Below are 17,948 nucleotides of genomic sequence, written 5' to 3'. Positions count from 1 at the left end.
AATGCAATCCGAAGGCTAAGAGAAACGGAAAAAAGGGGGCCTGAAGGGCGACAAGTGGTCTGGGACCTAGGAGAGTTGGGGGAGGGGCCGCGGACGGGGCAGCAAAGTCCGGGGTCCGATGCGGCGTGGGCCCACGTGGAGCGGGCGCTGAATCACCGCTAGGCTGTCTTTACCCCCCTCGTCTCCCCCGGCCCGGTGCCCGCAGTCCCCGCCTCCTCGGCCGCCGCCTCCACGGGGCGGGGCCCTGGCCCGGGACCAGCCGCCGCGGCTATAAATGGGCTGCGGCGAGACCAGCAGAACGCTGTGACAGCCACACGCCCCGAGGCCTCCAAGATGAGCTACACACTGGACTCGCTGGGCAACCCGTCCGCCTACCGGCGGGTCACCGAGACCCGCTCGAGCTTCAGCCGCGTCAGTGGCTCCCCGTCCAGCGGCTTCCGCTCGCAGTCGTGGTCCCGCGGCTCGCCCAGCACCGTGTCCTCCTCCTACAAGCGCAGCGCGCTTGGCCCGCGCCTCGCCTACAGCTCGGCTATGCTCAGCTCGGCCGAGAGCAGCCTCGACTTCAGCCAGTCCTCGTCGCTGCTCAACGGCGGCTCCGGGCCAGGCGGCGACTACAAGCTGTCCCGTTCCAACGAGAAGGAGCAGCTCCAGGGGCTGAACGACCGCTTCGCCGGCTACATCGAGAAGGTGCACTACCTGGAGCAGCAGAACAAGGAGATCGAGGCGGAGATCCAGGCGCTGCGGCAGAAGCAGGCCTCGCACGCCCAGCTGGGCGACGCGTACGACCAGGAGATCCGCGAGCTGCGCGCCACCCTCGAGCTGGTGAATCACGAGAAGGCTCAGGTACAGCTGGACTCGGATCACCTGGAGGAAGACATCCACCGGCTCAAGGAGCGCTTCGAAGAAGAGGCACGGCTGCGCGACGACACCGAGGCGGCCATCCGCGCGCTGCGCAAAGACATCGAGGAGGCGTCGCTGGTCAAGGTGGAGCTGGACAAGAAGGTGCAGTCGCTGCAGGATGAGGTGGCCTTCCTGCGGAGCAATCACGAGGAGGAGGTGGCCGACCTGTTGGCCCAGATCCAGGCGTCGCACATCACGGTGGAGCGCAAAGACTACCTGAAGACAGACATCTCGTCGGCGCTGAAGGAGATCCGCTCGCAGCTCGAATGCCACTCCGACCAGAACATGCACCAGGCCGAAGAGTGGTTTAAGTGCCGCTACGCCAAGCTCACCGAGGCGGCCGAGCAAAACAAGGAGGCCATCCGCTCCGCCAAGGAAGAGATCGCCGAGTACCGGCGCCAGCTGCAGTCCAAGAGTATCGAGCTCGAGTCAGTGCGCGGCACCAAGGAGTCCCTGGAGCGGCAGCTCAGCGACATCGAGGAGCGCCATAACCACGACCTCAGCAGCTACCAGGTAGGAAACGCGGCTGCGCGGCCAGCCTGCGCCAGCGCCAGCGCCGCGCGCCCCCGACACTCAGGCACGCGACCCGGCGCGCTCTCCGCCGCGCTCTCCGCCGCGCTCCCCGCCGCGCTCCCTGGCGGCCGCTGGCCAGTGCGCGCGCGCGACGCAGACCCAAGTTAGATCCGCAAAGCGTCCTCGCCCCTCCCCATCCCTTCTCCACTCCTCCTCCACCCACCATCTCCAGCTCCTAAGAGCCCCGACCTTTTTCTAAACGCGTTTTTCCTTCGGGAGCTCTAGTTTTAAAGTAGAAGATACACATGCGGGCAGTTGACAAAGCAGCAACTTTCGGACAGCTTGTGCAGCAACGCATATATTCTCAACTTTCCCAGCCGCCATCAGAACTCTTAAAATCGCCTTTCAGCCCAAAAGGTTCAGATGAGAAGGGCTCAGTCAGCCGTGGGGTTTCCCCCAAGCATGTTTGTTTCCTGCTGAGACGAGTTCTAGGTCCACCGGTCTCGGTGCATGATGTGCCCAGGAAATCTCTTATTGCCTGACTGATCTTGTTTGTTCATTTATTTGGTAATTCCTTAGTTGGTTTGTTGTTGCTGTTTTTCTTTTAAGGGGCTGAGAGCTACAGGGTTTACGGAGCTGGAGGGAAGTGGGGGGAGGGGTGGTCAGTGCGAAAGAAGTTGCTATTGGAGGAATGAATCTCTGGCTGTGTCTATTTCAGGACACCATCCAGCAGTTGGAAAATGAGCTTCGGGGCACAAAGTGGGAAATGGCTCGTCATTTGCGTGAATATCAGGACCTCCTCAACGTCAAGATGGCTTTGGATATCGAGATCGCTGCGTACAGGTACCGTGCTCACGACGGATGGGGCGGAAACACTAACCGCACTGCGGAGGCTGTTTGGCCGAACCCCCGCCACTTAAGTTAAAACAAGCAGGTTTCGGCGATTTTAAATCAGTGCCTGGTTTTCTTTATTAATTAAAAAAAAAAAATCTAAGGAATTGGAAATTTACCACTTTTTACACAGCTTTAAAAGAATGCACATTAGTTGAAATAAGTATTTAAATAAAATGAGGAAGAGCGCCGATTAATTCAGTGCTGATGCTTAATTTTTTTATTTGATTTTCGTGAAAACTGTTTTCCAAATGTTTGAAACAAGAATGGCATTTTGGATGTTAGTATTTCATATGGTGGCTTCAGCTTTTGACTTTATAATGTCAAGGACAAATATCAGGACATTGAATTTCTCTGTTTCTCTGTTACAGCTTACTATTGCCATCATCTGGCTGAGAACAGCTATAGATTGAAAGGATATATATAGATTAGATAGAATATATTAGATAGAATTATAGAGAGGAAGAAGGAGAGAATATATATATATATATGTATTCTATTTTATTTATATTTACATGTACAGACCTAGATATACAACCAGACAAAGAGAAAAGAAAAGAGATTATAGGTCTGCTATGTGATGCCACGTTATGGTTAACTAAGTTCATAGGAGAAAATCCTTGACTAAACACTTTTTCTACTACCAAGAAGGTCATCATCACAACATGACAGGAATAAATGGTATTCAGAGCTATCTCTCTTTTCAGGAAAGCTGAGTGATTATGTTAAATAGACACTTTATGATTAAAATTGCAGGTGAATTTATAACTTGATATTCCCATATTAGCGTATGTATATGTAGCCTAAATTCTGACGTACACTAAAAGGTTTTATAGATACGTTGAACATTATGTTCGCTAAAAGAAATTTAGTGTACATCCTGAAAGTCCAAGTGCTCAAGAAGGTCACTGAGGCCTTCTTGGCCACGAGGGAGCTTTCCAGCATATTCACGGTGCAGCAAATAGACTGCGGCAGAGCTGAGATTTGGCGGCCGGGTGTGTTAGTGGACTATTGGGTGTGGTCAGTTACGGCAGCAGGTGATTGGCTGATGGCCCATGAGAATCTCTGGATATGACACAGATGGCAGGTATGATATGAAATGATAGCAGGTGTTACACTGGCTTGACAGAACCTCTTATGTACGTGATTCTGTTTGTTGAAAGGTATCTGCTGCATTACCCATAACATAATGACACTCAGAAGGCCCACTGAGGTTTTACTCATGTCTCGTCTTTTCTGATTCGGTCCTTAGAAAACTCCTGGAGGGTGAAGAGACCAGATTTAGCACATTTGCAGGAAGCATCACTGGGCCGCTGTATACACACCGACCGCCCTCAGTCACAATATCCAGTAAGATTCAGAAAACCAAGGTAGAGGCTCCTAAGTTAAAGGTCCAACACAAGTTTGTGGAGGAGATCATAGAGGAAACCAAAGTGGAAGATGAGAAATCGGAAATGGAAGATGCCCTGACAGCCATTACAGAGGAATTGGCTGTGTCCATGAAAGAAGAGAAGGAAGAAGAGGCAGTAGAAAAGGAAGAGGAACAAGCTGAAGAAGAAGTCGTAGCTACCAAAAAGTCGCCAGTGAAAGCGGCTGCGCCTGAACTTAAAGAAGAGGAGGAAGGAGAAAAGGAGGAAGAGGAAGGCCAAGAGGAAGAAGAGGAGGAGGAGGAGGGCGCTAAATCAGACCAAGCCGAAGAAGGAGGATCCGAGAAGGAGGGTTCCAGTGAAAAAGAGGAAGGTGAACAGGAAGAAGAAGGAGAGACCGAGGCCGAAGGTGAAGGGGAGGAAGCTGAAGCTAAGGAAGAAAAGAAACCTGAAGAGAAGCGTGAAGAAGTGGCTCCCAAGGAGGAGCCGGTAGCAGAAGCCAAGGCCGAGAAGCCAGAGAAAGCCAAGTCTCCCGTGCCAAAGTCCCCAGTGGAAGAGGTGAAGCCGAAAGCGGAAGCTGGAGCTGAGAAAGTCGAACAGAAAAAGGAAGAGGAGAAAGTAGAGGAAGAAAAGAAGGAAGCAGCAAAGGAATCTCCCAAGGAAGAGAAGGTGGAGAAGAAGGAGGAGAAGCCAAAGGACGTGCCAGAGAAGAAGAAGGCGGAGTCCCCGGTCAAGGAGGAGACGGTGGAGGAGGTCAGCAAGTCGGTAAAGGTGAGCTTGGAGAAAGAGGCCAAAGAGGAGAAGCCGCAGCCACAGGAGAAGGAGAAGGAGAAAGAGAAGGAGAAGGCAGAAGAGGAGGGAGGGAGTGAGGAGGAAGGCAGCGATAAGGCTCCCAAGGAATCCAGGAAGGAGGACATAGCAGTGAATGGGGAGGTGGAAGGAAAGGAGGGAGAGCAGGAAACTAAGGAGAAAGGCAGTGGGGGAGAAGAGGAGAAAGGGGTTGTCACCAATGGGCTAGACTTGAGCCCAGCGGAGGAAAAGAAGGGGGCAGACCGAAGTGAGGAGAAAGTGGTGGTGACCAAAAAGATAGAAAAAATCACCAGTGAGGGGGGCGATGGTGCTACCAAATACATCACTAAATCTGTAACCGTCACTCAAAAGGTCGAAGAGCATGAAGAGACCTTTGAGGAGAAGCTAGTGTCTACCAAAAAGGTAGAGAAGGTCACTTCACACGCCATAGTAAAGGAAGTCACCCAGAGTGACTAGGATTTGAGTCCATTGCAAAAGGTTAAGCCATATGACAATTTTAATATGCATGTGATTGACAGCTTCAAAACAGAACGGGTTCTCCCATGGGGGCTCCAGACATTGAATTTTACTTTGTGCAATACGAGGGAACTGCATGCAAGCTCAGGGTGCTCCCTCCTCAGTCTTTGGGTGATTCAAATGCATGACATTGTACGTTCCTGGGGAATTGGCCAATTTCCTAAGCTGTTGGAAGGGGGGCACTCGGGGGGGGGATGTTTTGAGATGTATTCTGCAAAGAACCAACTGAGCCAAAAATCATAAATGAAACACAGAACTCTCTTAGCCTTAAGAAAGCTATATATGAATAATTATGTTTACCTCACTGGTGCATTTAAAATGGACTTTTGTTCATGGGAGAACCTCGTTGACATGCACAGTTTGCAACCTTTCGTTGATTGATGTTAAACGTCACAGCAGTACTTGCTCAATAAAGGTCATATTGGAAACATAGTCGATTGCATGGTGTCCTGTCATTTCGAAGTGAAATCTCCACCACCTGACCCTTTCTTTTCCTACAGTAGGGTATTTGGGGGATTATAAGTGACCTGCATTTCTTCTCATCATTTCCCTGAGGGTGATCACTGGGAAAACATAATCGCCAAAAACGTTTTCAGCCGTCAAAATATTTAGCCCAATCTTCCTTTCAAAATTTTAAATGTGTGTCTTTCAAACGAAAACTAAAGCATCAGATAAAAGAGCAAGATTGGTGGGATAAAAGTCTTCAGTATCCAGCTGTTTCGATCCCAAACGAAAACTGAGAACCTCCAAGAGAGAGGGACCATAACGGAGTCATAACTTGTTTCTTGGAGTTGGGACACAAAGAAACTCGTGGCATTTATAACAATGTATCCAGAAGAGCACTGAGATCATTAACAGACCTAACAAAAAATATCCAGTCTCAGATGCATGGTTCTGGTTCAAACGCAAATACACACACATATAAACACACACACACACACACACACACACACACACCCCTTTTCTGCAGTACTAATTCTTGATTTGGTTGACAGAGACTTACACTTTTGTGTTTTATTTAGGGAAAAATAATATCAAAAGTAAATAAGATGTTCCACTCGGGAAAAAAATTTTTTTTCTCTGATGCAGGCAAAAAGTGTTTTTAAATTTAACAACAGCAACAAAAAAGACCAGATCGTGAACAAGGAAATAATAGAACTCCCTGTGCAAAATATATCTGTTCCAGACTTTTTAAACTATTAGTAATTTATTAAGATATCATTCGTTCCAAGTCCGTATTTTGTCATCAATCAGATCATCCCAGTAATATAATCCTTGATGCTCTTTTTAATGGCTTTTCAAGATACCCTAATTTAAAATTTTTTTTTCAACGTTTATTTATTTTTGGGACAGAGAGAGACAGAGCATGAACGGGCAAGGGGCAGAGAGAGAGGGAGACACAGAATCAGAAACAGGCTCCAGGCTCTGAGCCATCAGCCCAGAGCCCGACGCGGGGCTCGAACTCACGGACCATGAGATCGTGACCTGGCTGAAGTCGGACGCTTAACCGACTGCGCCACCCAGGTGCCCCGATACCCTAATTTTAATACCTAAATGTACCCAGGAAGCTCACTGCTCATGTCAATATTGGCAGTAATGGTTCCCAATCATTAGCCATGGGCCAATCCTTACAATTTTTGCTATATCTGCATATCATTTGCACAATGTAGTCACATTTTTCCTTAAAAACTCCTGTTTTAGGGGCGCCTGGGTGGCTCAGTCAGTTAAGCTCAGGTCATGATCTCACGGTTCATGGGTTCGAGCCCCACATCAGGCTCTGCGCTGACAGCTCAGAGCCTGGATCCTGCTTCGGATTGTACGTCTCCCTCTCTCTCTGCCCCTCCCCCACTCGTTCTCTCTCTCCTCTCTCTCTCTCTCTCTCAAAAGTAAATAAACTTTAATTGTTTTAAATAATAAGAAAATAAAAACTCCAGGTTCATGTTAAAACACTACTTTTTCTGGAGCAATGGAATCCATGACATCCAAGGTAAAAGAGAATTTTCAAGTATAATCACCAAAACTTAAAAAGGGTATATTGGAAAAATTCAGGACAGCTCCTAGGATGGAAGGATGCGTGGAAGAGTTTGGGTGTTGGAAAGGACCAGCGAGGACGGCCCCAGGACAGGAGGTAGCAGGAACCATCGTGCAGACACAGGGCTGACTGAACCCCAAAGTTTGTTCTCACTTCATTGGAAGTTTAGAAACACAGCGCGCATTTGTCCCCCACGTTGGCCAGCAAAGCAAGAAGCATCTTGATCAACAGACCCACCAAAACTCACACTCAGGCTGCGGCAGCCTCCCCCCAGAGAAGAGTCGGGGGGCTCTTCTATGAAGTGGGAATAGAGACTGGATCTACGTGATGTGTTAGTTGAATTTTTAAAACACCTAGTAGGGGCGCCTGGGTGGCGCAGTCGGTTAAGCGTCCGACTTCAGCCAGGTCACGATCTCGCGGTCCGTGAGTTCGAGCCCCGCATCAGGCTCTGGGCTGATGGCTCAGAACCTGGAGCCTGTTTCCGATTCTGGGTCTCCCTCTCTCTCTGCCCCTCCCCCGTTCATGCTCTGTCTCTCTCTGTCCCAAAAATAAATAAACGTTGGAAAAAAAAAAAATTTTAAAACACCTACTAAATATATAGCCATTACTACAAAAGTGTTCGTGTGTCTATACCTAAAATCATCTCATTATCAGCACTGGCCCCTGAGGCTACCCCAGCTTAGAAAACCCTATGTGTAGCGTATATTGTTTTAAAATGACAGGACCAGGGCGCCTGGGTGACTCAGTTGGTTAAGCGTTCGACTTTGGCTCAGGTCATGATCTCATGGTTTGTGAGTTCGAGCCCCACGTCGGGCTCTGTGCTGACAGCTCGAAACCTGGAGCCTGCTTCGGATTCTGGGTCCCCCTTGCTCTCTGCCCCTCCCCCATTCATGCTCTGTCTCATTCTGTCAAAAATAAATAAATGCTAAAAAAATGTTTTTAAATAAAATGACAGGACCAATCAGCAGCCCTCCCAAAGGCCAGCATTAGAGACTCGTCCCTTCCGTTCCAACTTTGTTTTCAACCATCTCATTTTCTTTCCTGAGAATAAAAGAATTTTAATAATACATCCACATTTTCCAGACCACTGTTCTGTCCTCTTTAAAAATAATGGGGGGGGGTGCTTGGATGGCTCAGTCAGTTGAGCATCCAACTCTTGATTTTGGCTCTGGTCATGACCTCACGGTTCAGTTCGTGGGTTAGAACCCCACCTCGGGCTCTGTGCTGACAGCATGGAGCCTGCTTGGGATTCTTTCTCTCCCTCTCTCTATGCCCCTTCCCCACTCACTCAAAACAAATAAACTTTAAATATATGTATAGTAAGAAGTACCAAAGCTAATTAGTCTTCAATTTTCCAATAGGAAACTGAGGCACAGAAAAAAAAAATTTAACTTTCTCTGGGTCACACACTAGGAGATAACAGAGCTGGGATTTAATCCAGAGACTCCGGGTCCACAGCACTTAAGCTTAACCCCTTGCAGTCCACTGTGCCTCAAATCCATCCATTGTGGCCAACTCAATTTATAAGGACGTTCTGGAGCGGTCCCTTCTTGCTTTCCAGCTTGGAAGAAAGAAAACAGATCTATGCCATGAATCTTTCATTTAATACGCTTACAGATCTCTTTACAGTAAAGAAAAAAAAAAGATGCACTATCATTTCTCTGCGTCACTGTTTGCATCACGAGGAGAATAAAACATCCGGATACAAAATAAGCGGTGATTCCTTCTCCCACAACAGCTTGCAGTGCACAAAAATGTGGCAAACACTTTTCTCGTGACAACTTTAATGTTCAATGGAAAAGGAAAGTGTTATTTCTAGCACACTGTCTTCTATTGCCAGTCAGTGCAGAGACAGTATTAAAACATTGGGATATTCATTTCCACAACAAATAGGTTGGTTGTTCCAGTTCGGAGCCAGTTATTTTTTCCTGTTGGTTTATGTCATTTTCCCAAAGGGAAACAGGAGCCATTTTTAACGAAGTTGTTTTCTTGGTCCCGCACAAAATGTGTCCACGCCCAGGGCTCGTCTACCTTTAGAGGTACAGAGATTCGGGGAAAACCCTGGATTGGAGTTAACCTCCCAGGTCTGTAGATAGCTAAATTGTGTGTCTTGAGTCCATTGTATTTTGTCCCTCTAAGCTTCTGCTACAGACTGAAGGTCTGTGTCCTGTAGATTCATACGTGAAGTCCTTGCACCCAATGTGATGGTATTGGAGGTGGGGGGTTTGGGAGGTGCTTAGATTCTGAGGTTGGGACCCTCATGAATGGGATTAGTGCCCCTATAAAAGAAAACTCAAGGAGCTCCCTTCCCCCCTCCTCCACATGAGGATATTAAAAGAGAGACGTCTTTGAACTGGGAAGCAGGGGTTCACCAGGCACTGAAACATGGCGCCTTGATCATGGACTTCCCAGCCACCAGAAGTATGAAAAATAAATTTCTGTTGCTTATAAGCTACCTGGTCTGACATTTTGGTATAACGACCAGAACAGACTAAGACAGCTTCCACTTCTTTATCTGTAAACCAGGGGCCCGAACCTATTCTTCAAAGGGCTGCTGATGTAACTAAATGAGATGATATCTGGAGAAGTACCCAGCACTATTAACAGGTACATAGTAGCTGACCAAAATCATTGCTGAATATATTTAAAGTTGGATCAAAGCTATAGGTACACAATGTATTTAATGTGGTCATAAGAAATTGATTGGAACATTCACATCCTTATATATGATTTCAATGCAGATTGCAATTATAATGAGTTTACCAGAATACGTAGACAATATAAACATCCATGTGTGCATAGGCACATATATTTCTTCATCAGTGTATACTGATAATTCAGTGTATACTTATAATACAGTGTATAATACATTGTAATATATTCAATTATCCAGATAGAGAATTTGGGTGGAAAATAACTGCATTTTTCACTGAAATAAACTGTAGACGCTGCTTAGATATCCAATAATCCACCTGTATAGTCACGGGTCTTAAAAGTTTCTTCATGCAAACTATTTAAAATAATATTGAGAATTAGAGAAACAGCTTTGTGCTAGATCTATGAAGACAACTTTAAATCCCCAAATCCACATTGATTGTGCTCAGCTCCCTAATGCCAGGCTCTCCGAATTCTCTTCTACTTCTTTTTTTTTAAGTTTATTTATTTTTGAGAGAGAGAGCGAGAGGGAGCGCGAGTGGGGGGAGGGGCAGAGAGAGAGGGAGACACAGAATCGGAAGCAGGCTCCAGGCTCTGAGCTGTCAGCACAGAGCCCGACGCGGGGCTCGAACTCACGGACCGCGAGATCATGACCTGAGCCGAAGTCGGCCGCTTAACCGACTGAGCCACCCAGGCGCCCCTCATTTGAGGTATTTTGAAAAATTATCACATTATATCTTCAACATGTTATTAATTTTAGGTAATACCCCTTAAGTCTAGTTAGCATTCTTATCTTAGAAGAAACCATAGTTGAAACATATTAGCAGTTGGCTGGATCAAAAGCCCTTTTTTGTAACATTTGAGGGAAGGGTAATCGTTTCAAAGACCTAAGTAGGATGTTAGATGACTTACATAGGCCCACCCCCATACCGATGGTCTTGCTTTGGATGTGTGTGTTTCAGGGAGATGGGAGAGGAAAAGGGTTAAGAGAGCATAGAATCAAGGGTCCAAGAACTTAAGTAACAATATTGTTTTCGGAAGGCGGACACAGGAGATTCCCGATGCTGAATTAAAATCAGGCTCACAGGGGTGCCTGGGTGGTTCAGTCGGTTGAGCCTTCAACTGTTGGTTTGGGCTTAGGTCACGATCTCACGGTTTCGTGAGTTCCAGCCCTGCATCAGAGTCTGCCCTGGCAGTGTGGAGACTGCTTGGCATTCTCTCTCTCTCTCTCTCTCTCCCTCTCCCTCTTCCTCTCGCTCTCTCACTATCTGCCCCTCCCCCACTCGTGCTATCTCTGTCTCTCTCAAAATAAATAAACTTAAAAATATTATAGGATCACAAATCGGAGGCCAACTGAAAATATCACGGGCTCTACCTTTGTGTATTTTCACGTTCATGAGAGAGTAGACCATGATGGTACCATGAAAAAGAGATGTTAATGAAATCACCTCATTGTCTAATTGGTTTTCATCTCTTAAGGGAATTTTGGTGTAGAGGGTAAAACTGCCAGTTTACATTAGAGTTTCTGAATACCCTTAATTTTAATTGTTCATCATCTCCTCCAGAAAACCACAGATTGGTTGAAAACACAGAGTAATAGGGGCGCCTGGGTGGCTTAGTCAGTTAAGTGTCTGACTTCGGCTTGGGTCATGATCTCGCGGTCCGTGAGTTCGAGCTCCGCATCAGGCTCTGTGCTGACAGCTCAGAGCCTGGAGTCTGTTTCAGATTCTGTGTCTCCCTCTCTCTCTGCCCCTCCCCTGTTCATGTTCTGTCTCTCTCTGTCTCAAAAATAAATAAACGTTAAAAAATTTTAAAAAAAAAGAAAGAAAGAAAGAAAGAAAGAAAACACAGAGTAATATAGCCCAAAGTGTTTTCTATGCCCTTGGACTTGGGAAGCCTGGACCTCACCACAAGTCACAACATCTCTACACCTCCCACATTAATTGGAAAACTCAAGGATAGTTTGAATCCTGAGATAATGTTGCTAAACCTTTCTCAACTTAGATGTCAAAAATTGACTCGTAGCCAGAAAGAATATTTCAGCTAAAGAGAACTTTATACCTGAAATAGCCTGTGCTAATATTTAGAAGAATAGAAAGCTAAAGGTTATTAATTTATATCCACTTAAATATATAATATGTGAATACCTGGGGGGACAAGAAAAAGAAGGTGTCTGTTATTTTCTCCAGATTTCCTTCTAATCCAGACTGCCCAGTTGTTTCTGAACTGGACTTCTGGGTGGCCCAATTAAAATTACAAAGGTAGGGGTGCCTGGGTGGCGCAGTCGGTTAAGCGTCCGACTTCAGCCAGGTCACGATCTCGCGGTCCGTGAGTTCGAGCCCCGCGTCAGGCTCTGGGCTGATGGCTCGGAGCCTGGAGCCTGTTTCCGATTCTGTGTCTCCCTCTCTCTCTGCCCCTCCCCCGTTCATGCTCTGTCTCTCTCTGTCCCAAAAATAAATAAAAAAACGTTGAAAAAAAAATTTAAAATTACAAAGGTAAAAATAACAATAATCATCATTTCTGAGAAATAGCAGGTGCCTAGTAAATAGTAGTAATAGTAATCGTAGTGGTAGCAGTAACAGTTTTAAAGGTATTAATTAAAAGGGGTGCTTGGGTGGTTTAGTCAGTTAAGCGTCCAACTCTTGATCTCAGCTCAGGTCTTGATCTCAGGGTCATGAGTTCAAGCCCCGTGTTGGGCTCCATGCTGGGCACGGAGCCTACTTAAAAAAATAAAAGTATCGGGGCTCCTGGGGGGGCTCAGTTGGTTGAGCGTCCAACTTCGGTTCAGGTCACAACCTCACGGTTCGTGGGTTCGCGCCCCGCATCGGGCTCTGTGCTGACAGCTCAGAGCCTGGAGCCTGCTTCAGATCCTGTGTCTCCCTCTCTCTCTCTCTGTCTCTCCCCAACTCACACTCTGTCTCTCTCTGTCTCTCAAAAATGAATAAATGTCAAAAAAAAATTTAAGTATTAATTAAAATAGTATTAATGTTTACGTATTAAATGTTTACAAGTGATACCCACAAAAATTTAATCTATAACAAACCTTCAAGAAGAAAAGTTAGATACCTTTAAACTCTTATTTATTATTTGCTATTTAGAGTCACAGAATCCTAAAAGTTGGATTAGCTGGTGACATTGAACTCCCCTTTTCCATGACTAGAAAGTAGTTGCCTATCCTATCATTGAGTACCTACAGTGACAGGGAAGTTATTTTGTTCTCAGGCATTCATCAGGCGGCTTGAACTGTCTCCCAAGCCTTCTTTCCACCATTCCAGTATCTGACCCCCTACAATTTTCACCCACTAGTGAAAGTTCGGAGGCGTCATATAAACCTCTATTCCTTTTTTCCCAGAATGGACCTTCAGAAAGGTGAAGGCCCAGACCCAGATCCAAATAACTCATCACAATAATAAGTTTTAAGTTTATTATATATCAGGCATTTTACCTGTAATAAATCATTGGACCCTCGTAAGATATATATGTGCAGGAATTATTTTCGTTGTCATTCTTTGCAGAAGTTTGGGCCTAAGGATTAGAACCCAGGCCTTTCTCATATAAAACCCATATCCTTTCCACTGCATACAATTATAGAAAAGATAGAAAATATATATTCTGTGTTTGTTCGCCTCTGGAATGAACCTCTACCCATTGAGCCCCACCCTGTTGTCCATTTTTTAATTTGTGGAGGAATTGACTGACCTCCTGGAGTGCTATTTTAAAATCATTGCTATAGGGGCGCCTGGGTGGCTCAGTTGGTTAAGCGTCTGACTTCAGCTCAGGTCATGATCTCACAGTCCGAGAGTTCCAGCCCCACGTCAGGCTCTGTGCTGACAGCTCAGAGCCTGGAGCCTGCTTCAGATTCTGTGTCTCCCTCTCTCTCTGCCCCTCCCCTGCTCATGCTCTGTCTCCCTCTGTCTCAAAAATAAATAGCAACATTTTAAAACATTTTAAAAATAAATAAATAAAATCATTGCTATAGAAGTGGCAGAAACATTATACTCAACATCAGCTCCCTGTGTTGTAGTCTAGGTTCCATTCTCCTCTGCATGAATATGTAAATTTGTTTTGTGGAATCCTCTTTACATATTAAAATTTTGATTGGTGCATGAAACACTTTATGTCCCTAACTGGCCATTTTTTCAGACTCCAAAAAAAAAAAAACAATAAGCAAACAAATTAACGTTTTTTTCCATTAGTTACTCACCTATAATACATAACTGATTCTGTAGCCAACGCAACAGGTACCTGCCTGTCACCTTTGATCAACAGTTTGCTCCTTAGAGATAGCAACAAGAAAAAGCATTTTGATTGGATTAAAGTGATTAAGTATCAAGCAAAATTATTTCTATATACCTATCATTAGCTAGGATACACTCCTAAAGTGTATCTGACATGTAGCATGTTGGAAATTTGGACAAATTTGGATTATTTCACTTCCATGACCCACTCGCTGGAATCTGTGACTATCATCAATTGAGACGAAATTTCCTTGGCCGGGCATTATTGCCCAGCCTAATAATCACCATGTCCCTGTGAAAGCAGTTTACCATGCCTATCCACTGGGCTCATTCCCTTGGCATATTAGAAAGAGCATTATACATAGAGACAGATCATATGGCCATGACATTTGGCGAGCTGACGCCCATCTCCATTCTTCATCAGCTACCCATGAAATGGCCACCAACACTTCTAAAGTTATCACTATCTCATTGGCAATCAGCAAACTGCTTTGCCTTGTATTCTCTGTGAGGAATATGCTTATCGTTCTCAGGAAGAGACACGGATCTCAACGTCCTCCTTAAGGGGTGCAAAATACAAGGTCTGGGAAAGGAAAGTGAAAGAGAGCTTTCAAAGCATTTACTTCCCCCTCAATGTGGGTAAAAAGAAGTGAACTCTCATGGGAGAGAGGAGGAAGTCTTGCCAAAGGATGAGAAGATGAATAACAGTAGAGACTTGTGCCTTGCCCACATTAACATTCTATATTTCTGTGTGTTATCAGAAAAGAAAAGGGGTGCCTGGGTGGCTCAGTTGGTTGAGCGTCCGACTTCGGGTCAGGTCAGGATCTCGCAGTTTGTGGGTTCAAGCCCCGCATCGGGCTCTGTGCTGACAGCTCGGAGCCTGGAGCCTGCCTTGGATTTTGTGTCTCCCTCTCACTCTGTCCACCCGCCCGCCCCCCCCCCCCCCCCCCCCCCGCCACTCACACACTGTCTCTCTCTCCTTCAAAAAAAAAACAAACATTAAAACACACACGCACACACAGATTTTTGTGTCTGGTCAGACCTTGGTCGGAATCTCAGGCCTGAACTTCCTGAGTCAGTTGTCTGAGGCCAGTCAGAAAAAGAAAAGGAAAAAGGAAAAAAAAAAAATTCTAGGAGTTTCAAACAGAGTGGAAATTAACGCAGGGAAATGGTACCACAAAGTTAAGGAAAGGTTGAAAAGCCAAAAAAAAAAAAAAAAAAAAGGTGTATTAGCGAGCTCTAGCTACCATAACACAATCTCGTAGACTGGGGGGCCTAATCAACAGAATTTATTTTCTCACCGTTCTGGAGGCCGGAAGTCCAAGATCAAGATGCCAACCTTGTCAGGTGCCGGAGAGAGTCACCTTTCCCGCTGGTAGGCGGTCACTTCCTCACTGCGTCCTTACATGGCTAGGAGAGAGAGAGCTAGATCATTCATCTGTCTTCTTATAAAGACACTAATCCCATCAGATCAGGGCCCCATGCTTATGACTTCATTTAACCTTAACTATTTCCAAAGGCCCTATCTCCAAATACAGTCCCATTGAGGGGTCAGCGTTCCAACATATGAATTTGAAGGGGACACAATTTAGTCCATAGCAGGAGACAATGAGGCAAGGAGATATTAGTAACAGAAAGAAGCCGTCATCACCTCCGGGACTGGAGTGACATGAGAAGACGCTGGCACCAGAACTCAGGAGCCGGGGGCCACATCTGATAGAAGCTAGACCCATGGCAGCAGAGGCATCCTGGTGAGAACTGAGACCATGGAGGGCGGCATTGTCGAACGGAAACCAGACTCAAAAAGAAGAGGCAGTTACCACTGGACAAGCTGCCTTAAAGCAGGGCCAGGAATGGCAGGGGAAATTCTCTGATTGTCCCCTCCTCCTGTCCTTCTCTTTCATCAGCACTTCCCATGGGCCGATATTCCCCCACCCCCCCAACCAAGCTATTCTGCAAAGGAGCCTGGGATATGTAGTTCCCTCTCCTACAGAGCAGAGCAAGGCCAACGCCAGATATGGAGCTGAGCACAAAACTGACCCATGACTGGCACACTCACTAGGCGACGGGGGGCAACTCTCTTTCCGACCACGGGTTTTCTCATCGGCCAAAAAAGGCCGATAATAGACTTATTTTTTTTTTCAACGTTTTTTTTTAACTTATTTTTGGGACAGAGAGAGACAGAGCATGAACGGGGGAGGGGCAGAGAGAGAGGGAGACACAGAATCCGAAACAGGCTCCAGGCTCTGAGCCATTAGCCCAGAGCCCGATGCGGGGCTTGAACTCACGGACCTCGAGATCGTGACCTGGCTGAAGTCGGACGCTTAACCGACTGCGTCACCCAGGCGCCCCGATAATAGACTTATTTTGAGGATTAAGGGATAGACTTCTTGCGAAGCATTTAGGTCAGAGTAAATTCTCTAACCTGTATTAGAGCTCAGTAAATGTTGTTTGTCATTTGTCAGGGAATGTGTGTTTATTTTAGCTTGTGTTAACGATGACTACGACTGAATGGCTAAAATTAACAACACCAGAAACCACAGGTGTTGGCGAGGATGTAGGGAAAGGGGAACCCTCCCGCACTGTTGGTGGGAATGCAAACTGGTGCAGCCGCTCTGGAAAACCGTACAGAGGTTCCTCAAAAAGTTAAAAATAGAACCAACCTATAACCCAGCAACTGCTACTTGGTATTTACCCAAAGGATACAAAACTCCAGATTCAAAGGGCTCACGCACCCCAGTATTTATAGCAGCATTATCAACAATAGCCAAACTATGGAGAGAGCCCAAATGTCCATGAACTGATGAGTGGATAAAGAAGATGTGGATGTATAGATAATAGAATATTACCCAGCCATCAAAAAGAATGAAATCTTGCCATTTGCCACAATGTGAATGGAGCTAGATTGTATTATGCTAAGTGAAATAAGTCAGTCAGAGAAAGACAAATACCGTATGATTTCATTCATATGTGGAATTTAAGGAAGAGAACAGATGAACATATGGGAGGAGGAAAAAAAGGAACCGTAAGAGACTCTTTTTTTTTTTTAACGTTTTTATTCATTCTTGAGAGACCGAGAGAGACAGAGCACCAGCAGGGGAGGGGCAGAGAGAGAGGGGACACAGAATCCGAAGCAGGCTCCAGGTTTTGAGCTGTCAGGACAGAGCCTGACACGGGGCTCGAACCCACAAACCGTGAGATCATGACGTGAGCGGAAGTCGGACACAACAAACTGAACCACCCAGGTGCCCCAAACCGTAAGAGACTCTTCAAGATAGAGAACAAACTGAGGGTTGATGGAAGGAAATGGGTGTGGGATGGGTAGGTGGGTGATGGTCATTAAGGAGGGCACTTGTGATGAGCACTGGGTGTTGTGTATAAATGATGAATCACTGAATTCTGCTCCTGAAACCAATATTGCACTGTATGTTAACTAACTAGGATTTAAATAAAAATTTGAAAAGGAAAAAACAAAAAACAATGACTGACCAGCCAGGAAGCTAGGGTCACGAGAACTAGTCTAGGGATCAGTAACCCAGGAAAATCCAAATGTTGGTTTGATCCAAGATATCTTTAAAGTGAAACTTCTAGAAAGGTTAAAACAATCATGGAGTGTCCATCCCAGCCTCCTTTCTGCTCTCTGCTTTTTTCTCCTTCATATGCACTTCTTTTCAAAGCCCCCGTCTTTCTCTTCCCCCTCATCCAACAAAAGTTCCAAGATTGTGTATAATAATTAAAATCATTAATCATCGGATCAACAGATGAAAATCAATGGGTCATTAGTCCATCCAGAATGTTCCCCACTTCCAGCTTTAGACCAAGGGAATGTGCAAGCTCCTTATGTAGCTCGTCTTCTTTATGGAATGACTCATCTTACTCAGGAATGAGGGTCTTAGCAGATGTCCTTTGCCTCTAAAAGGCAAAGAATGGGCACTAGGATGGGCACCGCTCAGCATATGACCCCTCAGCATGAACTGCTTGCCAAGGGGAAGGTCATATCATCCTGCCAGGGTCACATCCTTCCCT

At 45.9% G+C, this 17,948-nt stretch overlaps 1 protein-coding gene across 1 annotated transcript; it reads left to right on the top strand.

Annotated features, from left to right (window-relative positions):
- The first annotated feature begins 261 nt into the window (after positions 1-261).
- Positions 262-5,429, top strand: NEFM (neurofilament medium chain). The gene is made up of 3 exons (XM_043561405.1): positions 262-1,413; positions 2,132-2,256; positions 3,557-5,429. The coding sequence occupies exons 1-3, from the start codon at positions 334-336 to the stop codon at positions 4,935-4,937; spliced, it is 2,586 nt and encodes an 861-aa protein (XP_043417340.1). The 5' UTR covers positions 262-333; the 3' UTR covers positions 4,938-5,429.
- Positions 5,430-17,948: the final 12,519 nt, after the last annotated feature.

Source organism: Prionailurus bengalensis, chromosome B1 (assembly GCF_016509475.1).
Source record: "Prionailurus bengalensis isolate Pbe53 chromosome B1, Fcat_Pben_1.1_paternal_pri, whole genome shotgun sequence".
In the NCBI taxonomy this organism is placed as follows: Eukaryota; Metazoa; Chordata; class Mammalia; order Carnivora; family Felidae; genus Prionailurus; species Prionailurus bengalensis.
Note: the sequence above shows the minus strand (reverse complement) of the source record. Positions and strands in the feature narration are given on the sequence as shown.